The 24,920-nt window shown below is 44.4% G+C and overlaps 1 protein-coding gene across 47 annotated transcripts in view; it reads right to left on the bottom strand.

Annotated features, from left to right (window-relative positions):
* Positions 1 to 6,094: 6,094 nt before the first annotated feature.
* The window catches only part of LDB3 (LIM domain binding 3), a 152,461-nt gene continuing 133,635 nt past the window's right edge, over positions 6,095 to 24,920 (bottom strand). For 31 of the 47 annotated variants that reach the window (XM_083439993.1, XM_083439986.1, XM_083439989.1 and 28 more), the window contains 5 exons: positions 17,438 to 17,759; positions 14,033 to 14,213; positions 12,401 to 12,521; positions 11,912 to 12,027; positions 6,095 to 11,007 (listed from right to left, as the gene is read on the bottom strand). In XM_083439993.1, the coding sequence (XP_083296119.1) occupies positions 10,918 to 11,007; positions 11,912 to 12,027; positions 12,401 to 12,521; positions 14,033 to 14,213; positions 17,438 to 17,759 (830 nt within the window). In that variant the 3' untranslated portion in view covers positions 6,095 to 10,917. The remainder of the gene's footprint in view (positions 11,008 to 11,911; positions 12,028 to 12,400; positions 12,522 to 14,032; positions 14,214 to 17,437; positions 17,760 to 24,920) is intronic. The other 16 variants (XM_083440008.1, XM_083439996.1, XM_083440019.1 and 13 more) reach the window with 2 other exon arrangements.

Genomic DNA, 24,920 nt, shown 5'->3' with positions numbered 1-24,920 from the left:
TCATTTTGCGTGTCTGCGCATGCACGAGCGGTGAAACCCAGAAGTAACCCGCTCTGGTACTTCCAGGTTGCCACGGGACACAACCTGAAAACACTCAACCTGAAGCAAATGTAACATGAGGTATGACTGTATAAGTAATAAATTAAGTCTTCTCCCACTGCGCCTGCTTTTTCTTCAAACATTATGGCCAACTTGCAGTGCAACTGGTTCAAGGGAAGGGGAGGAAATAGGTATACATGCACACATGTGCATGCAAGGTTGATATCCCAGCACAATGGGGGGGGGGCGCTTTCTCTCTCTTGCCTAATGCTCAAGAATGGTTGTGTCTAGCTGCAAATATAGCATTGCTCTGGGGGTGATGGGAAATTAAAATTGCCTTACTCCCAGCTATTTGGAATGTCACCAGCCAATCACCCACCCCTGACAGGTAAGCTCACCAACAGATGAAGGGACCTACCAGAGGATACTTTGCATTTGCTCCTTTCAAACCTGGTGTCAGCCATGTGTTTGCAATCTAGAGTGGAAAAGCTTTTTGGCTCAATGGGCCAGATATGTATCTCCTCCCACTCCACTGGCCAACTTAACAGATGTCGTGATGGCAATGTACAATCCTTTCCCCTCCTACTGCTCCCCCGCCCTGCAGTTCCCCTCCCCAGCCACATTTTCCACAGTGGATGTCCCTAAAAGCGTACCCCAAAATCCTGGGCGTGGGAACTGCTAAGTGTTAAACTTCTCCTCTGCAAATGCCAGCCCTGGTGCTGCCATTTTGCGGCAGAGAAGCATCTTTGCTGCCAAACTAGTTTCATCCCTTGCAAGTTATTTGCGCGGGTGTCTTCACTCACTTCAGTGAGGGGGGCAGTTCACACAGTGCTCTCATGGTCAAGCCAACAGTGTTTGGGATTGCACAAATAATCCCATTTAGCAGTTTTAAGGTTTCTAGAGTGCATTCTGCGTTCCGGGGCAGTTTAGAGGCACAGTCCTCTTTGTGTGGGTGGGTGTGGAAGAGTTGTTCAGATTATCCTGAACTGAGATAGTATGCTGAAGAGATCTTCTGTATCTTCAAAGTAAACTAGGTGTGTTTCTAGTGCTAAGGGGGCAGATCAATGAAAGACAAAGATCAATTCCTGTTGCATTGGGTGGAGGTGAGGTTTATTTTTAAAAAAAAAAGGGGGAGGAGGAGGAATAAAGCAGAATGAATTTGGGTAATCAAGTGACCTTTATGTTTAGGAATGTTATTTTATTATAGAAGAGTTCTTTCAAAACACGACAGTTCTATAAAGTACCACAAGACGCACCTAGTTTTTGGAGGAGGAAAACAAGAAAAAAAATATTCTGAATCTCAGAAGCCAGAACAGCAAGAGGGATCTTATAGAGTCTTATAGAGCAAAAAACACGGTATTTCAGATCTCCCTGGCTTGATAATGTCCATTGAAACACCAATTTCAAATGGTTTGTTCCCCTACCACATTAAAATATATATATATATTTTGACAAGCCTCATGAGGGTATGCTGCAGACAGCATTATAAAGTGTTATTGCGGTTTTGGCAGCAAATGTTGTGAAAGCGAGTTGCATTGTCTGTGAAATCTACTGTAGAAGAACTCTTGGGTTGTGCTAACATGCTTTCTCTTCTCCTTCGCAACTGGCTAGAAGATTGTTGTCCAGGACATAGTGGCACTTTCTCATGGCAGAGTGCCCTCTTTAGTCGAGCGATTTCTAAAGGGTGCCTGATTGGGAATAAATGCTCGAGGCACTTAAAATTGGCAGCTGGCCTCCAACAGAATTCTGTGGGAAACACTGGCGTATATTGTCAGAGGTCCAATCCAATATTGTAAGCTAGCAGGCAGAATGAAGAGCTGCTGCTTCAGCTGGGGAGATGATAGCTTTGGCCTTGAGAGCAGTACTCTCAATACAAGAGTGTTTGAAACACTTCGTACATGCTGTGTTCTCAGCAACTCCCTACAGTTCTATTCATTTTATTCTGTTTGCAATTCTTTTATTATTCTTTTACGACGTATTGTTTTAGATGCTTCAAGCAGCCTGGAGAATCAATTACCAAAATACAGGGCAAGGATGTTTTAAATAAATAGTTAAATACAATAAATAAATTAATATCACACTGTAAGAAAGTCCATATCTGTTATGTACTGAAGTTCTCACCCTGGGCCAGCAGGGGGATACTGTAGATAGTTATGCAAATAAGGGATCGAAAGTGACATTCAGTGATTGGATAGTTTTAGAAAATTGTTACAGTTACGTTGTACTGGAGCTCTATATAAGCAGGCTGACTGAACCCTTCAGTTCAGTTCTGTTCTGGCCTGTGAATAAACAAGAGCTGTTTGAAGAATTGCTGTGTCATCTGATATATTCACCCACAACTTAATAGTATCGCCCCACGTTGCAGACTGGGTGGTGGGTGGGTGATTGCTGAGAGTTCGTGACTGAGATGAGATATGAATTCATGTCTTTATGGCTCACAGCTCACACTCTTGCCTGGCACCATTTCTACTGGATCCCCATTTCACTCATCAGCTAGTACTAATTAACACAGAATAATGTTTCGGTATGAATCTTAGCTAGGGAATGAGGGGACTTTGTGACTGGCCATTTTTTCCTCCTTGCATTGCTGGTATCATTGAGTGGTTGCTTTACACATTACAGCTTTCTTATATGGAGGGGGACTGGAAGCAAAAAAATAGAAGCTTGTGTTAGTATACAAAGTGGGTTGCAAGTATATATGCATTTAAAGGTGAAGTTACACCAGTCAAGATACTGTTTCCTATAAATACACCAACTTCAGGAATAGTCTTCATGCAGAAAAATTGTAATGTGTAAACCAGTCCTGAAATCCAAGCACAGGAGAGTAAAAGCAAGCATGCAGCAGAGGGAAGGCAATGATTATTTTATTTCCCTTTTGTTTATGTGGGGAGGGTGTGTGAGGGGGTGGTGAGAGAGAGAATGACTGAAAGAGACTTGTCCAAGGTCACTTAGTGAAGCATGGTGGAGGTTAACTCAGATTCCAGACTTCCCTGTTGCAAGTCTGGTACTATCTGTAACAAAGAAAATGCCAACTTTAGATTAAGGGTTTTGCATTTTTTACATTCTGTTTTAATATGGATAACAGATTTAAACAATAGAATGGGAAGTCTGTGTTATCTCTCCCAGACAGTAATGTGAAAAGTCTTTTCCTATGAAGTGCCTCAAATGGTAGAATATGTGATGGGCAAAAAAGAAAAGAAAAAGAAAAGAAAAAAGGGTGTGGGTGTGTGGTGTGTGTTAAAACAAGTTCAGTTGTTATTCTTTTGTAAACCAATGGTTGCCCCAGTTTGACTGATCCCACAAACCTCTTATTTCTTCATGAAGAAGTGTTTTTGCTTACCTATCAAATACCTTTTTTAACAAGTATGCTATCTTAAACTTACTTACTAGGGAGTAAGCCCCATTGAAGGCAGCGGTGGTACATGCTTAGAAAACATGCTTAGGATCGCACAGTTAAATGCTTATCTTTTTTCTAATTCTAAATGCTATCAATTGAAAACTTAAAAAAATGTTGATGCACTGAGTGTAGGATAACCAGCCTCATATAACCAAAATGTTTATGTCTAATTCATGTATGAAGGGGTTAACGCCATAGAGTAAACTGTCCTGCCAGGCTTAGCAAGGTCATTCACCATCACCTTGAGAGGAATGGTCTATGCTAGATGAAGTGGGAAACTTTGGAAGGGATTTAGAAGGACATATTTTAAAGGTCTAACAGCCTATATTTCCATTCTTTATTTTGCAGCATATTTTTGTGATTTCAAATCACTGCTGGGGCTCCCCAAACCTGGATCTTGCCATCCAGAGAATTCTCTTTTTATTTACCTATTTCCTTGCCAGCCAACACTGAGTTTATTTCCAGCTTCATAAGCCCTATAGGCCTTGCTCGTTTTAAGTGCTCCAGTTGTCCATTTTACAGTTAGCATGTTGGATAAATTATTACCAGCTATATGAAGAAAGTGATATAATTGCTTAATAGCAGGAGCAAAAATTGCACGAGTTTTTTTTTATATTCCAATCAATTAAGTTTTATGAATCAGTTTGCTCTGTTAATAACTACCTTAAAACCTGAAAGCAAAGAATCAAACTTATTTTACCCCTTTGCTTTAGTGCATGCATGCTTGCACTTTCCCCCATTTACATGAGCAGAATAGTGATAAAGCATTGTCAATGAAACGCTCAAGATTTTAAAAAGCGCAGCACAACCGCTAGAGAAGTTTATGACACGATCCAAAACCTTAAACAATAGTTTCTGTTGCAAACGCAGCCACAGGAAGCTCAGCTGTGCTTCTCTTACAATTAATTGCTTCCGCTGTATATAAAATTGAAAGTATTGGGCACTCTGGTGCGGAAAAAGGATATCCTCATACAGTGCTCCTATTTCCTTACCAAGGGCTATTACTGAGCCTTTCACCATTAATCCATTTATAATAAATTATCCTGTGATGACAAAAGAGAGGCTGAAACAGAAGGCCAACTATGACCCTTAGCGTTTTGCATTTTTGTGCTCTTTTCCATTTGGATCATATTTACAAAGTGCACCTCTGTAGGTGTTTACTTTTAGGACTTCAGAACTTTAGAAAGAACAAGGGCTTAACTCTAATCCCAGGATTGCCATCAGAAACATGAACTTTGGGGATGGGGCAGAGGGATAAGCAGCCATGGAATGGGAAATGGGGTAAGGGTTACGCACTCCTCCCCCCCTCTCTTCTCTGCTCAAAATGGCCTCAGAAAGCTACTTTTCCTTACAAAAAGGGCTATGATTATACATTTGTGCATAATTTGGAGTTTGTCCCTTAGAGCAGCCTGCCTTTGGAATAATCGCTACAAATTCCCGCTTTGTTTTTAAATGTCTTTATACTGCTATTTTATTGGTTCCTGGTTGCACTTTTGTTTTATTTTTAAATGTATTTTTTATACTGTACAATGCTTAGAGATTTTTTAAAAAAAATTAAACAATTTATGATGCTTTAACAAAATAAATAACATGACTTGAAGGAGGCATGTGTATAATATCCGTGACATTTCCTCCACCCCCGATTCTGTGTCTGGAGTAATTCATATGCATCAACCAAATCTGTAACTCTTTAATAGGCATAATCCATTTAGCCTCTGCTACCCAGGGTTCTCTGGGACACAGGTGGCGCTGTGGGTTAAACCACAGAGCCTAGGACTTGCCGATCAGAAGGTCACCGGTTCGAATCCCCGCGACGGGGTGAGCTCCGGTTGCTCAGTCCCTGCTCCTACCAACCTAGCAGTTCGAAAGCACCTCAAAGTGCAAGTAGATAAATAGGTACCACTCCGGTGGGAAGGTAAACAGCGTTTCCGTGCGCTGCTCTGGTTCGCCAGAAGCGGCTTAGTCATGCTGGCCACATGACCTGGAAGCTGTACGCCGGCTCCCTCGGCCAATAAAGTGAGATGAGCGCTGCAACCCCAGAGTTGGCCATGACTGGACCTAATGGTCAGGGGTCCCTTTACCTTACCCAGGGTTCTGAAGAATTCTGAATTTTTTATTTTGCAAGGGTTACAGGATGGGAGGGAAAATGCAAGAGAAATGGAAGAAATGCCAAAGGTTGAATATTACCTGCTTCACAAATAACAGTAAACCATGGCTTTTAAAACTATGGTTTACCAAACCATGGATTAGTGTTATGTGTGAACTCAGTCCAGCAACTGAACTATGTCTTATTAAATATGTGTAAAAGTCACTCATTAAGCAAGGTTTGTAGTTGGCTCCTAAATCTTAGTCAATGTTAACCATAGCTTAGTGGTACAGGCAAGCCCAGACCTCCTCTTTAAATATGTTTAAGGAGCTGTCAACCACCCAAAGGCTACACAGCCATGAATGAAAAGAGGCAAAAAATCCAAATGCCTCAGCATTTTGGTTAATGTTAACCAAGTTGTAATGTTATGTGCGAACCTATGTATCTCAGAACTACTTTTCATAAAACAGTTGAAAACAGAAGATGGCTTTTTTTAATGAGAGTATTCCTGGCTGATAAATTTTCTTTCATTCTCTATAAAGTTGAGAAAGAATTTTCACAGCGTTGGGTCCTTTTTCTTTTTTCTTTTGAAGGGTGCAGAATATTTTATTTGTGTTGGCACATATAATCCATGCAAAGTATATTCACTCACACCTCACAAATCACACATTACAATGAACATCTGAAATAAAAACCTAGGTGTTCAAAACCAAACCCATATGTAAAAGTAAGGTCACTTGTGGTGTCAAATCAATATTTCCATACATTTTAAAAAAGCAAGATGCATAGTGTGATTGCTGCAGAGACCAAATCACTGAGCTGCAAATGCTAATAACTTTCATTTTTTTACAAAATTTCAGCACCTATTACCAGGCCTTCCTATTTAAAATTACGTGACCTAGCAGCAGATGCTATTTTTTTAGTTACTGCTGCAGCATCCATGTTACTGAATACAGAGCGAGCTTTGAAATAAATATTTCATCCAAGCTACTGACCGCTGAAGGACCAAACCTGTGCCATTTGCTTGTGTGTATTGGTTTTATTTTTGTAAACTTGATTTTTAGCATGCAGTGGTAAATTACACGAAATGCTTTTCTGAATGTCTATGACTTACGCAACATGTATTGTCCTTGAGGCAAACAGATTAAAAGCCAACTACAAAGGGGTTGCAAATCCAGATGGAAGGTTTGCCATGTGATTCAACAGGATGTGGATTGCACCCAGAAAGTTTTAAATAGATATTGGTGAGTTTCAACTTTAGAAAAAATAAAAGTTATAGTGTTTACTTAAATATCATTTGATATAATTTATCAGATCCCCTAAAATGATTTAATGCAACTTTCACCATTTGGTCATTCACAGGTACAGTATTTGACTTCTAGGAATAAAAGAAGCAAAAATAATCACCACTCTTGCTAGTGAAACAAAACAGGAACAAAATTATTTTAGTAGGTAATAGTTACAGGTCACAAAGACGGTGAGCAGCTGAACCTGCCTAGTGTTTTCCTTCCCTCAGTAGTTAATTTTCTACTTGACTATAGGCCCTACTCTGTATTACACATGCATATTCTTTTTATTAAAAAGAGTGGTCTTGGCAGGGCAGATATGTGAGATACTACGTAAAGTTAACTCTTTGATGCTAGATACATTTACTGAGCGGTAAGAGCCACTGCAGATGCTACTATCAGGCAGGCATGGCCAAACTTGGCCCTCCAGATGCTTTGGGACTACAACTCCCATCATCCCTAGCTAACAGGACTAGTGGTCTGGGATGATGGGAATTGTGGTCCCAAAACTTCTGGAGGGCCAAGTTTGGCCATGCCTGCTCAGGGCTTTACATGTGAGAATTATTTATTTATACCCCACATTTTCCTGTCTTACAGATAAAACAGGAACAAGATAAATGGATAATGAAAATGGCTGACTTTGCATGAGTCATGTAACATGGAAAGAAAAAACCCTCGTGGGAGATCTTATCCCCTTATCTGCAATGGTTTTCTAGTCGCAGAAAGGCAGCCACAATCTCCCATTTGTGCCCTCCTGTATTCTACTACTCATTGGTGCAGAGCAGCTATTTCTGCAGGTAAACTAGTTACAGCAACACCTGCCCTGGCTCTGAGCAGCCACCAGCATCAATGGAACCCTTTTCAAGTTAAACGTGTTTAGGGTCACACTCTACAACTACCACCTAAACATGCAGAGACTTCTGGCAGAGACGTATACAATAGGGTATTTAAATAATGGCAGGATTGTGGCAAGAAACAAGGGGGCAAATGCATCTACCACTTAGGAACAGCGGAGCAGGTGAGAGATGCTCACTCTTGTGGTTTTAGTCATCCAAATGTTACTGGGAGAGCATGGGATCTAGTCGCAGGGCAGCAACAGCAATGCTACCCCTGCAACTTAAGAATGGGCCCTAAGTGACAACTGAGTGATTAATGGCAGAGTTGTCACAGTGCAATCAACCCATGATCTATTGTAGGGTTTGTCATTCTGTTGTGAAGCAATAAATGTGGCTCGCTGTCATTTTATTGGTAGAAAGTGCCCGCCAGAGATAATCTGAAGTGGAAAAAAGAGCAGTGTGATAATTGAGTCCTATTTGTGCGTGGTTGACTTCTCAGATCACAGAAAGTTTCACTGCCACCAACTATTCTAATTGTCTCCGGTTCATAAGATGTAAAGAGAAAACCAGCATGACTCGTATATAATTTTTTTTTTTTAAAAAAGTTTGACTAAAATGCTAGAGATTCTTTTAAAAGAATAATTAACCACACAGTTCTGCAGTCCTTGTTAAAATGACAAGACCAAGAAGTATTAAAGTGCTGTACTTGCATATATTCTGGAGGTCAGATATGCTTAACTATCCAACATAGAGACTGAGGAAAAGGAGCAAAATGTTGCATACAAAAACATTAACCTTGTGGTTTGTCCTCCAGTCTAAGGGAAAGGGGAAAATCAGAGCAGGATCCTGCCAAAGTTGAGCACCTTTAAGTCAAATTGATTTCAACCAGATAGCAAAGCATCTGCTAAACCAGGGTTTCCCAAAACTTCAGTCTCCAGCTGTTTTGGGACTAGAGCCCCCATCATTCCCAGCTAGCAGGTAGCTAGTGGTCAGGGATGATGGGAATTGGAGTCCAAAAACAGCTGGAGACCCAAGTTTGGGAAACTGTGCTGAACATTCTCCTGCAGAAATCAAAAGTGGTCTTAAAAGTGCATTCCATAACTTATTTCTTTTAAAAAGGCATAGTGTTTGAGAGCAAGATAAAGCAGGTCCCCCCCAATTTTTTGACATCTAGTAATAAAACACTACTTAAAAGGGGGTGCTATTTAAATACTCAATAGTCCAATAGTCAACATCCTTAAAATCAGATGGTTCTTTTCCCTTTTCATGAATGCTAAGTATGTGTTACTATAACCTTCAATTCCAAAGCTATTTACTGGAGGGTATAACACTGGGATGATTTCAAAGTAAATGGCTTCAGATTATGACCATTTTGCGCACTCAGATGTTACTAACACTGACATACTCCTTCCATGCCTAGATCACAGATTAGAATGCTCCTCCGAGTAGACAGTTGCTTGATACTAACTGCTTAAATATCCAAACCTACAGACAGAATAAATACATGCTGCCAGTCTCAATAATACAAAAGCTACAATAAGTATACTTGTTCAGATATTGTGCATGATTTGTTCAAAAGGTGTTACACTAATAACTACTCTAATTGCCAAAAGCTTCGTTTTCTTGCAGCAGCAAACACAATCACACTTCAGAGGTGACGTTATCTAAGAATCTAATCACAGTTAGAACTGAGCATGCAGGTCATTCCTGGCTGCCCTGTGAGCGGTATCAGTTTTAGCAGAAATAAGGGTTTGAATTGCCTCTGGCTGCTCTGGACTCCATTGTCCTTTTGGGAGCTGAGATTACACTATCTATTTTCCCTGCACCCATAAGATGAGAGGACAAGCAAGAGGAAATGTTTCTCAGCTACACAGAGAAATACAGAGCGGATCCTCTTATGTAGCAGCAGACGGGGGGGGGGGGGGAAACTGGTTCCCTTGTGATGCTCTGAATGAGGTAATCAGCTAAAACTCTTCAATGCTATATGCTCTCTGTTGCTTCTCCTCTTCTCAACAGGAATTATAGTTAACCAGCTTATTTCCTCCCCGCTCGCTTGCTCGCTCTTCCTACCAACCACCCCAACAGACAATTCCCTTCGTATATATCCAGAGCCTTGTGGCGACAGCTTCTCTGTGGCTCTATCCCACAGGACTGCTTCATGCATGTGAACACCGTAACAACTTGGGCAAAGCTGACTGCATGGTTTCCCTCCCTCCCTTGCACGATCGCTACACTAATGCCACTCTCCTTTCTGGCGGGAAGACTCATGCAATGAGCCCTGTACATGTGGTTGTGGTATAGACACGCATGTGTCATGGCCATAGCATCACAGGGAAATGGCTACCATGCAACTTTAGGTATGGGCAAAATAGGCCTGAGTTTACTCCACACTCTATCCCAACTAATATCAGGGCCAATTCACAGTCATGGCAGCAAGGATGCTGCTGCCCCAAGGTGGTCTTGCGTTGCTCCAACAATGCAATGAGATGCATGGGAACCCAGGATGTGGCTTATTTCCATTCAAGTATTCACCAGCTGGGAGGGAGCACAATGCTCATGCAAGGAAAGGACCACATCTCTGGTCCCGCCTTCCAGGATTCCTCCATATTCAGTTACCAGGGTCATGTGGAACTGCATATACTAGAAGGAAGACAGTTCCACATTTGTGTGATGAAGTGTGGACATGCCCTTTGCTGTGTTCTGATTGCAAACCTTGCTTACGTAAACCAATGGGGTGTTTTTAGTTAACGCTATGAGGTTCATAAAAGTCATTCTAGAGTCTAAACTGTGTTTGTTTTGTGAGGAACACTCAGTTGGCCTATCACTATCGACTATAAAAGTTATGCTACGCCTACTATTTTGACACTTTTGAGTTGTAAAGTAATACTAATAATGGTGGTTTTTTAAAAAGCACTGTTGTGTAGTATAAGCTTTAAGTTTACGGTGCTGAACACACTAGAAGATATTCAGTATTTGTAATTTTATGCAACCGTTTTATAAATGATTCCCCCCCCCCCATTCATTTTGCTCAAACCTTTGCAGCAATGTTTCACTGTCAAGTTTTGAATATTCATTTCCTTTTTTAATATGAAGTATGTAGGAGAAAGACCTGCACATAGAAAAAGCAGCTGAATTCAACGTCAGAAGGTTCAAAATTCATTACCTCCCCTGACCCCTCCCGTCCCGGTCATGAGAAATCCAAAACTATCTATATTTCGTTTGTTGAGCCAACTCCTAAACTTTTCACTTTGCCTTTAGCTTCTAGTTCTTCCTTTAGACGTTGATGGCGTGTGCATGCTTCTTGCATAGCGGCTTATCCTTCTTCGAATAAAATGGTTGGCCTTCCAAATTCACATGGCACACCTGAAAATTAAAAATATAGGGATATTACGTGTAATCAAAGAGGGTGAAAGGCAGCATTCAAATTTCACGAGTTCAACAAAATGGTGTGTGAGTCCACCCCTAAGAGAAGAAGAAGAAGAATTTGGACTTTATATTCCGCCTTTCACTCCCCTTAAGACAGGGATGTCCAAAGATCATTTTGGGGGCCTAATCGTGGTGTAAAATCCCAATTTCCTGGTGTAAAATCCCAATGAAAGGTCAACAACTTTGGGGTAAAATTGTAAAAAAAAAGTCAACAACTTCAGTCTTAAAAATAGGTCAACCACTTTGGCCAGCCCTCACGCATGTTCACTTCATCAAATCTGGCCCTCTTTGAAAAAAGTTTGGGCACCTCTGTGAAGGAGTCTCAAAACGGCTCACAATCTCCTTTCCCTTCCTCCCCCACAACAAACACTCTGTGAGGTGAGTGAGGATGAGAGACTTCAGAGAAGTGTGACTAGCCCAAGGTCACTCAGCAGATGCACGTGGAGGAGTGGGGAAGCAAACCCGGTTCACCAGATTATGAGTCCACCATTCTTAACCACTATACCAGGCTGGCACTAACCTAGGCAACGAGAGAGAGTTGCACACAAAAGCATAGACAGTGGTGGCAGGTCCTTTAGGGTGTATGGGGCACTGTCCCGCCACCTCAGTCTGCCCTCAGGAAGCCCCTATCTGCACCAAGTGAAAAATGCCTTGGAGGTAGAAAACTAGTGCATCAGGAAGAAGACTACCCTAGAACCCTCCTAGATAGCGAACCTCCCACCCACTGCAGTCAGAATGCTACAGTCCAGAAAGAAACTGAAGTGCCACGAATTTGCTGCACGGGAAGATTAGGAACAGGAGGACTGCAAAGCCCCAGCATGTTTTGATGCAAGAAACCTACAGCACAAATGAAGCAGGTGTCATGCCAAGTGTGTCCAAGGGCTTCAATGAACTTGTCTCCTGCTTCGACAGGGAAGTCGCACCCATGGCATTTGGTGCTGAACAAGGCCACATAGTCTAGAAACGGAAACAAACAAACAACATTTAGAACGCAAAACAGCTAACTTTCTTCCAGATCTGCTGGGTTTATTGTTGCTTGGAATACCGTTTTTCCGCCTTGCAAACTTGTTCTGGAATGGCTTATTTCTCTCCTTCTGCCACCTACCCAAAACATCTGAGGGCAAATCCATGTGCAAAGTGTGGGCACAGTTTCAAATGGGAGGGTTGGTGGGGAGAATAGGTGCAGTGCCCAGTTATTCCATTCTCTTGGGCAGCCACACTTTTTGCTTGCATGCAGAGGTTTCCGAAAGAACAGAGGGCTGGGGGAGCATAAGACACTGAGCAACACTGCCCGTAAGATTTCCAGGAGTGTAAGCTGGGTGTGCAATACCTTTCTCACAGTAGGGCTCTCCATCCTCCATATGGAAGAGGCTATTCCCAAATGGCTTCCTGCAGGCAGCACAGACAAAGCAAGTTGTGTGCCAAGTCTGCCGAAGGGCATGCATCACTTCCTGAAAGGCAAGCAGAGTAGCAGATGTATTGTTCACCACTGAAAGGGCATTCACGGAGAGAGAGACAGATGTGTCAGGCCAGGGCAGTGAAGGATAGGAGGATGATATGTTCCTCCTTAACTGGAGGGAAGAAGCCTTGGGCCAAGTGGAGTGGGGAGGGGGCTAAACCCTTCCCTCGCCAAGTGGCTTTCTCCTGCAAATCTGCTCTGCCAAATGTTTTGCCACAGCTGACACAGATCTGGAATCTCGGCTGGGGGGCAAATCAGCTGGTAGGGAAGGGGTGTGCGTGGATTAAACATCTCCCACCCGCCCAAAACTTCTCTACAACACATCTTCCTAGGCCCTATTTCCCCAGAAACACTGTGTGGGCTTTAAGAGCACAAGATCAATGTGGCCTACAATCTGAGTTTAAAATAATCAAGTTCCTCCCTCCAGGTTTCGGCATCAGCTCAGATGTCTTTTTTAGATGCGAGAATACAAGCCTAGGCTGGCACTTTTTATTTTGGGGAGAAAGCCCAGAGCCCCTTAAGCAGATGCTGTTGCCCCACAGGTAACAATTAAGGTTGGGGCTGTGAGAGGATATTTATGGAGCCCAGAGCCAATGAGACAAGGTCCGCTGACAGAGACATAATTTCATATTTCTGGGATGGGCAAGAGATTTCAGTTATGGTCCAAGACCCTGCTTTTGGACAGCAGCCATGGAGGACCCCAGTCTCAACTGGAGCCCAGGCTAGTTTCTTACCAACCCCCTGCTCTGAGGGTGGGGAGGGGGAGAGGGGGGATGACTTTGGGCAGAAATCTGACTTGGCATAGCTTGGGGTCCAGCATGGCTGCTTTTCTATCACAATAAAAATAGCCAGCTTAAGTGCACATTTTAGAGAGCGTTTTTAACAAATGAGAGAGAAAAGGGAGAGAGAGAGAGAAAGAACACAGAGTAATTTATGCACCACTCTGGCCACAGCTAATTACATGTCAGGCAATTGTTTAAATGTGCAGGTGGTGCTATAGGAAATGCTTCCTCTTTTCAGCTTTTTAATTCATACTTACACAGATATTATGCAATTTGATCTGATGCTCTGCCCTTTTCGCCTAGCGCCGCCAGCCCACCATCATTTAGGTCAGTAGCATGTCTCATTAGTGAGTCACTGTTAGCAAGTTTAATTAAATTTAATGAATGCGTTGCAAAACAACCCAGTAAATGAGCTGAGATTAAGTTATGGAGTTCACAGCAAACAAAATTCAGGTTGCGAACAGAGGCATGTTTGCTTACTGGCTTAAAGAAAAACCCATCAGTCATGGGCAGCCTGTGCTACTTACAACCTGATCAGAAACTGAACCAAATGGAAGGCAAGACAGCACCCTCAGGTTGACAGGCCCGGAAACTGCCTGATCTCTGGTGCTGGCAAGGTCACAGTCCATCCTTTTTGATTGCTACCTTGCGGGCCTAACTCTGCCAGAACTCTGCCACACGTCTTCTGCTGGCATTTGGCTGTGTTTGCTTGCAGACTTACCCCCATGATCTTGGTGTGGCATCTGGCACAGGTAGGGGCAAAGAACTGCTCATAGCAACGCTCACAGTACACACTGTTCTGCTCCTCAACAAAGCCGACGTCAGCCAGGGATGCCTTGCAGTAAGCGCAGTAGAACTCCTCGGGATGCCAAGAACGACCCATGGCTACCAGGAAAGGACCCCTGTGAAACACAGCCAGCGTTTAAATGGCAGGACAAAAACATCCAAAGTTTACAAATGCGAAGGACAGATCTATATAACAACCTCGCATTGCTTTTATATCACTTCATTTGCTCTGGCTTTCCCCACTGAATCCTGGGAAATGACGGTTTGATGGGGGTCCTGAAAAACCGCCTCCCAGAGGGGAAGTTTTGTCAGTCTGTTGCAACAAAAAGAGTCTTTAAAGGCTAATATATTTATTGTGGAATAAGTTTTAGCAAGGCCCAAGACTTCTGTTTGGTGGTCTGGCTCTACGGCCACCAATGGAAGGAAGAGCATCTACACACATGGAGATTGCACTACTTTTCCATGCTCTCGAAAAAGTCAGACTTCCTGCAACCTAAGAAAAGACAGAAGAACCACAGGGAAAACGCAGGGCGACAATGACTGGGTGATGGTGCCATGTAGGTAAAGGTAAAGGGACCCCTGACCATTAGGTCCAGTCGTGACCGACTCTGGGGTTGTGGCGCTCATATCGCTTTACTGGCTGAGGGAGCCGGCGTAGAGCTTCCGGGTCATGTGGCCAGCATGACTAAGCTGCTTCTGGAGAACCAGAGCAGTGCACGGAAACGCTGTTTACCTTCCCGCCGGAGCGGTACCTATTTATCTACTTGCACTGGTGTGCTTTCGAACTGCTAGGTTGGTAGGAGCTGGGACCGAGCAACAGGAGCTCACCCCATCGTGGGGATTCAAACCGGCGACCTTCTGATCGGCAAGTCCTAGGCTCTGTGGTTTAATCCACAGCGCCACCCACGTCGGCGATGGTGCCATGTAGATGCCCCTTAAAAAGTGAGTGAATGCATGGCAGTTTCATGCTAGATACTTGGAGCAGGAAAACCCTAAGGCGCCACAACAGCCTTTGCTCAGAATTGTCTGTTAAAATATTGCAAGCATCTCTCCCAAACTAGGATTCCTAAAAGCCGTTGCAAAGAAGGGATCACTTCTAAGTTCAAATCTGTAATGTAGAAATGCCCCAAGCTGAAAAATCTGAATGACGCTGACCTAGTGTTGCTATCAGGAGAATTAGATAAAGTAGGCATAATTAAATATGCTGTTTCTTTATATTCAGCCTTGGATAAGAACAGTTTGTACTCTCAACCAGATAAGTAGAAATGACACCCTGCTACATAATATGCTACAGAAATGACACCTTGCTACATAATATGCCCTGCATATGCTTCCACTGTCGTTAGTGATTCTTAAGTGCATATAAGTACCTAGTTTTGAATGCATACCAGCTCTGAAGAGTACATAAGAACAGGGCAGATGGTGATATATTCCTACTGAGTATAGACAATGCATAGATAGTCTTATTTCCCAAAATAATAATAATTGTTTGGTTCTCTACCATGCTGGCAGGCTGCTGGATACAAAAGCCTGGAAGAAATTCTACTCCAGTATGGCCTATACCAGGGGTCAGCAAACTTTTAGCAGGGGGGCAGTCCACTGTCCCTCAGACCTGGGGGGGGGGGACTATATGGGGGGGCGGCAAGGGGGGGGAGAGAACAAATTCCTATGTCCCACAAATAACCCAGAGATACATTTTAAATAAAAGGACACATTCTGCTCATGTAAAAACACGCTGATTCCTGGACCATCTGCGGGCCAGATTTAGAAGGTGATTGGGCCGGATCCGGCCCCTGGGCCTTAGTTTGCCTACCCATGGCCTATACAAATTATTATTATTTCAATGGCTTCAGTGTGGTTTCCTTTGCAAGGTAAGGAGACTAGCAGCAGCAGCAGCAGCATGAGAAAGGTGATCAATTCCATGGATCACCTTAACAGAGAAGATGTTGTCTGCCTTGTGCATAGAGCTTAGCTTTGGGCAAAATCCAATCAAAATCCCATTGCAACAGTGTGCCCCAAGGCCAAATTTAATCAGAGTGACCAACAGCAATTGCCTCTGCAGAAGACAATCTTATCAGGGTGGGGAGCATCCTGACCATAAATGCAGAGTGAAAAGAGGCACAGGAAATTAAAGGCTGTCTAGGAAGGAAGGACACCTTCCCCCCAAAGGTCTAAAAACTGGGCTTCTAAGACCACTCCCAGTTTCCTTTGTGTGGTACCACTCTTGCTGCTGGGTCACTTTGCTGCTGAAAATCCCTCCTGCTGACAGCCAGAATCCAGGCTCTGACTCCATCATCTTCCCCTGCTTTTCCCTCACTGCCTTTGGTGTTTGCACCTCTGGGTCCCTGCTTGCTGCTAAGGGTTCAGAAGTCCTTTTCAGGGCTCTCCTTCGGGGCTTGTCTACACGCCCGCTTGTCCCATGCCTAAAAAGCATGTGCCTGAGCGGTTTTCCGCTTGTGTCGTGCTTACTAGGAATGGGTCCAACCGGTTTTGCCTTTGCCCCACCGCTATACCCAAGGAAACCTCCTATTTAGTGCTAAATTGGAGCAGACATCACTCTGGAGAAAACCTGATTGATGCTTGCTCCTCTGTTTCTGCTCCTCCAGGGTCCTGCTTGCTGAAGCAGAGATCCTTGTTCAAAAGTCCTTTTCAAGTCTGCTTTCCTTCTTCATCCTGCCTGATCCAGGTTTTTCAGTGCACCCCAGTTTTGCTGCCCATCAGGGAGGGAAAGCTAGCTTTATACAGTCGTACCTCGGAAGTCGAGCGTAATCCATTCCAGAAGTCCGTTTTACTTCCAAAATGTTCCGAAACCAAGGCGCGGCTTCCAATTGGCTGCAGGAAGCTCCAATCGGAAGCCACATAGGACATTCAGGTTCCAAAGAACGTGCACAAACCGGAACACTCACTTCCGGGTTTGCTGCGTTTGGGAGCCAAAACGTTCGACTCACAAGGTGTTCGACTTCTGAGGTACAACTGTACTGTCTTCCAGAGATCCTTCCACTACAGATTGTAGCTGCCACACCAGTTCTATCATCATATCTCTACATGACTGTGTGTTCGACAAGTATTTTAGCCCTTCCTTAAGTCAGCCTTCCACAAAGCTTGTGCTGGCTGCATGTAGCCAAGGCCTAGTTTGTGAGTCCAGGGAGAAATAGCAGTGTCTCAACAGCAGCAGCAACACATCTTTCCTCCTGTCTTAAGGGAAGCTCCCTCCCTGTTCCTGATCTTCATGGCCAAAGCCCTGCTCAACCTCACAGGAATCCTGGCCCACTGGTCTGAATTGCTCTGCGATGTGATGCTTTCCCATTCCCCCTCCCTCGGAAGAGTCCCACTGGCATACCTGATGATGCTATTACAGTGTCCGCACAGCGGAGTCCGGCTGCTGGCTGGGAAGCGCTCAGCCCTTTGAATCGTTCCCCGGGCAACTGCCGGAGCCTGGGAAGAGGCTGGGATGGAAGGAGGCGGGTACGTGGGGGCCGAGGCTGGCGGGGGTGGCACCGGAGCCCCCCGTGGCAGGATATGCTTGGTGACAGTGGTGGTGCTTTTCCCTGGAGCAAACTTCTGGGAGAAGGAGTCGTCCGTGATCCAGGGAGGACGGCTTGAAGGCTCCGCTTGGCTTGGAGCTTGGGTGTGTACAGGCACTGGGGCTGGCGCCGGAGCTGCTGTTAAGGAAAGGAAACAGTGTTCATTCAGCTGCCTTTATTTTCGCTATTGCAAGCCGCAGTATTGACCAGAACCTCCTTCAAGCCACAACGGCCTCAGGTGACCCCAACTGCCGCCCAGCCCATTATCACAAATCAAGTGCTGCGCAGCTGATCCAAGGATATCAGATAAGCCCCTGTCTCTGGAGCCAAATCAACGATAAAAGCCACTGCCGGGTCTCGGTTTGGCTATGATTATCAAGGTCACCTACAGTAACATTGCAGCAACAGCAGCTAGGTTTTATTCAGGGAGGCTAGAGGGAGTAAATACATCCAGTGCATTTGGATAAATGCAGCATGCTACTGATATATATGCAAACCTGAAGGACTTTTCTTATCCGCAGCAGCAAAATATGGAAAGTCCTTGGGTTGTGGTGGCCTATAGTGCAGTCAGAAGTTAAGACCCACTGTTTCAAGGGGGCTTAATTCAGGTAGGTGGGCAAATGTGTGCGCATGGACGTATATCGTTGGAGACTGGTTAGGGTGAATGCGGAACCTCAGCCAGCCCCCGCCTTCCTGGCTCCTTATTTATATCCAGTCTAGAGTATGGCACTGGCTGTTTTGCTTCCTCCTCCTCCTCAAGTCTCAGTGTTGTCATTATATAACTTGGTAGGGAGGAGGATGGGGGCAAAAGTTGGATCTGCCTGGCATTGGCTCTGGCGCCACCTACTGGTGGTCTCCCTGTCTTCCACCCAACCAGTTCCAATAGGTGCCAGCCAGCACTGTAGAAAACACACACACAAAAAACAACAGCACCTTGGCCAACTGTAATTGAAAAAGGGTGCCAGACATGGGCATAGCCAGGCTTTTTTGGGGGGGGGCAGAACCTCAGATTTGTATTGATTTTTACTGGTTTTTTTGGGGGGGGCAGCAGTCTCCCCTGTCTCCCCGCCCCCTTGACTACGCATGGTGCCAGCAGCTTTATTCCAATTTGGTTCCTCTGAACCAGGCAGAAGCTTTGTGTTCCTGTGCAACCAACAAAACAGCAACTTTTTTCTTCCTCCAGAAAGAAACGTGTCTGGGCAAATTCCCCAGAAAGACAGGCTTGCAACTCACAGTTCTCATGCATTGCACTGCATAGTTCTTTTGAATGGAGGACAGCTGCAGGGACTCCCCATTCCCCCTCGCCCAGGAATGGAAAGTATTTTTGTCTCCATCATAACACTGTTTCCTGACTCTTACCCCCTCCCCTTAACATCCCTCTCTACTTCTATTAAAAGTGTTGGGGCTTGCCTTTCTTCCTGAAATGCACTGCCTCCAACCCGACCTCCCTGCTCCCCCCTCCCCCTATTTGTTGCTGGTTCCCTTCCAAGACTGCTCACTTTTCCAAAGTGTGAGCTTGATCTGATCTGCTGGCCACAGCTAAATTCCCTAGTACTTCTTGACGCACAGCTGTGGTATTGTTTGGTGGCTTCCTGACCTCTCCCCTCCCTCCCTCCCTCCCTCCCTCCTACATACATACATACATCCATGCACACCGATCCATAGGGTCCCTCCTGAAATCCAGCTGCCTTTTGAGAATGCCCCCATTGTGCTGGGCTCTAATATTATGCTCCGCCTTAGGTATAATGCCTCCATTCACAAACAGCTGTAATGCCCTAGGCAGCAGCAATTAACCCTTTGCAGGCACCAAGGAATCAGGATATCTTCCTCCCTTCCACTCCATAAAAACATAGGAAGCTGCCTTAAACAGAGTCAGCCCTTGGATCTGTCTGCAACTAAGGGAACTAGCAGAGGCCCTGAAGGGTTTTGTACAAGGGGCTCTGCCAGCCTTACCTGGTGCAGTCATTCTATGAATGAACCCTTCTCTCATCTATTGATTAGCCATGCTTTCATTCTCCTTGCACTCTTGCCAGATAGGCATGTGTTTTTATGGGGTGCATTGAACTACGGCCACAGCAGTTCAGTTGCGTTCTGACAAATCAAGAGAGCTCAGCTATAGGATCAGCAGATGCCTGTGATGTTGTTTCTTACTGGACTGCCACACTTCAGGTGGGAGATGCCGGGTGGGGTCATTGTTTTCAAATGCAGCCGCCCTGGGGTCCCTGGGAAGCTCACAAGGCAGGGCAACGACAGCTCTCCGCTGCTGGTGTCCGTGACACCTGGTAGGCTGCCCCTGAACATGGAAGTTCTATTACACTATCATAGGTAATAGCTGTTGAGATGGCCCTATGCTTTGAGAGAATGTGTCTAATCCTTCTCTAACACCATCTAACCCAGGCACCAGGCTTGATTTCAAAAGCTGCCTTCTGATGATCAGCTTGGACCTCTGGGCAAGAGCCACCTGTCCTCTTCTGTGGCAGCCTGCTGAGCTGGGGTGGGGAGGGAGAAGGGGTGTAGCGGGCAGGGAGGAGAGAGAGAAAAAGAAAAAGAAAAAGAAAAAGAAAAAGAAAAAGAAAAAGAAAAAGAAAAAGAAAAAGAAAAAGAAAAAGAGAGAAGGGCTTGTGTGTGTGTGTGTGTGTGTGTGAGAGAGAGAGAGAGAGAGAGAGAGAGACAGACAGACAGACAGACAGACAGATAGAGACAGAATGGGGGTTTTATTAGGAAGGAGAAGGGAGTGAATTTGTGAGTAAGTGAGAGAAGGAGAAAGAGGAAGGGAGGAAGGAAAGATGACAGTGCCCACTTTTTGCTACATTCGGAACATGTTCTTTTCCTCAAAGAATTCTGGGCACTGCAGTTTGTTAAGGGCTGCTGGGAGCTGTAACTGTGTGTGGAGGAGGGGGGAGTAAACTACAATGCCCAGAATTCTTTGAGGGAAACCGTGTGTTTTGCATGCGCTTTAAAGGCACGGTGTGTACATGTGCCAAGTCTGATTCTTGCTCTGTCAATAACAAGCTTGTTTTAGATAAGCATTCTTGACAGGCACCCAATAAAATCTTGTCTCACGCTCTGTTCTTCCTTCTCGCCCATATTTTAAAAACAAAAACCCCTTCTGTTTGGTTCCCCCTCCCCATTTCCCCAGCAGCAACTACAAATATCCCTGCTTCACAAGCAGGCACCCTCCACCTTAGCTCCAGGCTTCATCTTTTTCATGCGGTAAAGGTAAACAGAGTTTAAAGATATCTGAATCAAATCCCCTGCCCGCCTGCCCCCCCATCACAATCACCCTAAGCCCCAGGGCCCTGCTATTTCTGTCTCATGGTATTTATTAAGTCAGTAAAAATTAGAGGGCGATATTTCATCTCTAATTGCCAAGTTCAAAAGCCTCCCACCTCCACGCTCTGTAATTAAACAATGTGATTTTCTTGAGTTGGTAGCGTTCCTGGTTTCCCCTCCCTCCCTGCCATCACCTCCAAGAATCAGTGCTCACTCATTTGAACATGAAATCATACCTATATCTCATTGTGTCATTTATGTATACACCACAGTGTGGATCCCCTATCACACATTCAACGTGGGGGGTGGGGGTGGAGGGAGGAGCAGGATCATGGCAGCAGCCCCTGCTCTCCCGCCAAGTGTGTTCATTTCAGAGGTGTGCACACAAAGGGTTCCCTTTCCACAACCACAAACCCTGAAAAAGAAAATCAGGGTTCTGGATCCTGTGAAAACATCTCTACGTGCATGCAGTGTGTGTGTGTGTGTGTGTGAAGGTTCTCCCTTGGCCTGTGTACAAGCTATGCCTTTAGAGCTCCTTTGAAACACATTATTTCCCTCAGATTCTGGGCACTGGAGTTTACTTTTCACAATTACATTTCCTAGCAACACTTAAACAAACTATGGAGCCCAGAATTCTCTGAAGGAAAGAATGTACTTTGAAAGTAAAATGCAGACCCTCCAAGCACACCTATTTTCCAGGGACAGTCCCGGATTTACAGAAGCCGTGGTTTCTGATTTGATCCTGAAATCTCCCACTTTTCCTTAGGATGACCCTGTTTTCACTGGAGATACGTTGGAGGGTATGGAGTTATGCGACCCCCAAGTCAAGGAGATAAGTAACTATACAACCTTTAGAAGACACCTGGAGGCAGCCCTGTATAGGGAAGGTTTTTTTAAAAAAATGTTTAATGTTTTATTATGTTTTTATATATGTTGGAAGCCGCCCAGAGTGGCCGGGGCAACCCAGTCAGATGGGCGGGATATAATTTTTTTTAAAATTATGATTATTATGATTATGGAAGAAAACGTCCCTATTTTCATCAGAGAAATGTTGGAGGGTATGAGAATGTGCACACAGATATATTTAAAGTCTTTTAAAAAATGAATGTATTTTAAATGGGGTGAAGGGTGGGACTATCTAAATGGCACTCCTAGTGTGGGAGAGAGAGCTCAACTTTCAGGCCTAGTCTTGACAAACTTTGGTCATCTGAGTAACTATGTGAGGGGGAGAAGAGATGGCCTCATCATATCTATCCACATCCTAGGAAAAGGGTTGCCACCTGCCCTCTTTTTCCAGGACACGTCCTGGAAGTTTTCAGGGGAGAGTCGTCTTAGTGATCAACAGTTTAAAGTAGAAGTCGGCAAATAGGTCCTCCTTTTTTGCTCTTCAAAATATGGCAACCGTGGCATTTTTTCAAACTCCGAACTAGCCCCACCCACTCAGGCTGAACATTAAACCAGAAGTGTTATGAAAGGTTTCTTGGGTCAGCTGGGCTCTTGCCTGCGCTACGAGCTCTTCCTTGCTCATGTGTGCTTTTTTTGTATTCATTGGTTCACCTCTGACTGCCGCCACTGGCTCCGTCTTGACAAACCATCACATTGTGGAGCAGACTGCCAGATTCCGTGCAGAAGCTCCTGGTTTCTGGTTAATGTTTTAACTTGGAGAATAGTGTTGCTATTGACTATGACAAATGCCTTTGTTCTCTGAGCATTCCAAGGCCCAGCAGCCTAAACTTGGCTACACAAGGACCTGTAAGGAACACATTCCTGTATGAAGTGCTCTTGCATAGCAATGCTTCCTTTAGAGTTAGACCCATTCCACTTTAGCTGCATCTATCATCTATATCATCTATCTATCTATCTATCTATCTATCTATCTATCTATCTACTATCTATCTACTATCTATCATCTATCTATCTATCTATCTATCTATCAATCTATCAATCAATCTATCTATCTATCTATCATCTATCTATCTATCTATCATCTATCTATCTATCTATCTATCTATCATCTATCTACTATCTATCATCTATCTATCTATCTATCTATCTATCTATCTATCTATCTATATCATCTATCTATCTATCTATCTATCATCTATCTATCTATCTATCATCTATCTATATCTATCTATCATCATCTATCTATCTATCTATCTATCTATCCTTGAAGAAGGATTTCCTACATTCTGATTATACAGTAGTGCAACCCCTCAGCAAGTTTAGTCAGAAGTAAGCAACTGTGTTCAATAGGACTTACTCACAGGTAAGTGGATTTTTTGGCTTAAATGTTTTTCTTTTCTTTTATCCACTCCCAGGTAAGTTTGCTAAGAACTGCAAAATAGGATGGGTGGTTTTTCTTTTCTTTCTTCACATATCTAATTTACTTTCAAATTCTCTCACTTCAAAGCATTTCAGACATGGGGGTACTTGGATGGCAGCGTCTCAGACTGCCCACGAGGGGTGGTGTTGGTGCAGAGCTGCTTAATTTCAAGTGCCCTCATGTCAAAATCTGCCCCCCCCCATGCAGAAAAGTCAGTTTGGTTTATACATGTGACAGGGTGGCTGGAACGGATTATATTTAGGCTGCAGGTGAGGGAATGCCATTTTTAATCCTCCCCCTTGTAAGGAAAAATACCCTATAAATAAAAAGCTAGCAAGTAAGCGAGATCCTGATTATCCTAGCTTTCTGCTTTCAATGAGGTTTTAAAAATAAATAGGTAAGAGAACACTTTAAAATATGATCCCCACCTAGGGCCTTAAGTGAGGTTCATCCTATCCTATTATTATTATTATTATTATTATTATTATTATTTCAGTTTCTAGCGCACCCTCTTTTGATTCACAACCCTAAGGCAGGTTAAAGCACGACATATTAACAACAATAAAAACACAGTAAGTTAAATGTAACTGCTGAAACACTAACTAAAATTCTAACTCTCTTGTTACAGGCCCTCCAACTATCCCATTTTTACGGGTACATCCTGGAATTGCAGAAGCCACCCTCACTTCTGATTCAATCCCAGAGTATTTTACCATTTCAGCCAAGGGGGACCAAAAGAGTGTGGAACCAAAAGACGTGTGCTTTGGCTCCACACCTTGCCGCTGCTGGCCGGCACACACGGACAAGGAGGGCCGCTGCTTCGTGAAATAGAGCGCTACTTCCAGAAGTACGCCGCTGTGGCCCTCCTCATGTGTTTCTGGCCACAGTGGCGGGTGTGCGGCAGTGTGGGGTGCTGTGCAGTGGCGGGGCATGCACACACTTGAGTTGGCAAGGCAGTGGGTGGGTAAGATTTGGCAGTGGATTTTGGGGGGTGCAAGGATGCGAGCGGTGCAGTGGCAAAGGACGAGTCAGGGTGTGTGTCCCCCGATTTCTTCTACGGAAATGTTGGAGTGCATGCTATTAACAAGACAGACAATAAGGGGGAGGGGGATCACAAGCTCATTTCAAATGACTCCAGAGTTATTTTTGTTTTAAGTATCCATTTCAGCCTGGTCAGAAATACGCATAGCTACCCACGGAACGAGGCTGCCTGCACATCTGCAACCGGAGCTCGTTCAGACAAGTGCAAAGGCTTATGGGATCCTCCCTTCCTTTTCCTGGCAGCTTCTCATACTGTACTGCAAGCAGCTTCTCAAATTCTTCCAAGAATACAGTACAGTGTAAGAATGCAGTACAGTGGAGTTGCTTGTCTTTCCTGACAGCGACCCACCTCCGGGGAAAAGGCTGAAAGGGACTGTCACCTCTTTCTGACAGCATGTCAGGCCCAGTCCTGACATCTGAATCTGCTCCAGTCCTACTGCCTGGGAGTTGAAATAGCAGTCAGTCTGTAGATTGCTCAGCGTTCTGACAAAACTGGAAAAAGAACTAGGACATCCTGCCACCTTGTGACTGGATTCGGAAACGGCAACCTGCAATCCTACGACAGATTTCTGAAAAAGTGATTAGGTTCCCTAAAGCATGCTGAGGGTGTCTTGTTTTATTTTAAAGTAAACCAAAGGACATCAAACGATTGCTAAGCT

Source organism: Podarcis tiliguerta (genome assembly GCF_965153285.1).
Source record: "Podarcis tiliguerta genome assembly, chromosome: 5".
NCBI classification, from domain to species: Eukaryota; Metazoa; Chordata; class Lepidosauria; order Squamata; family Lacertidae; genus Podarcis; species Podarcis tiliguerta.
Note: the sequence above shows the minus strand (reverse complement) of the source record. Positions and strands in the feature narration are given on the sequence as shown.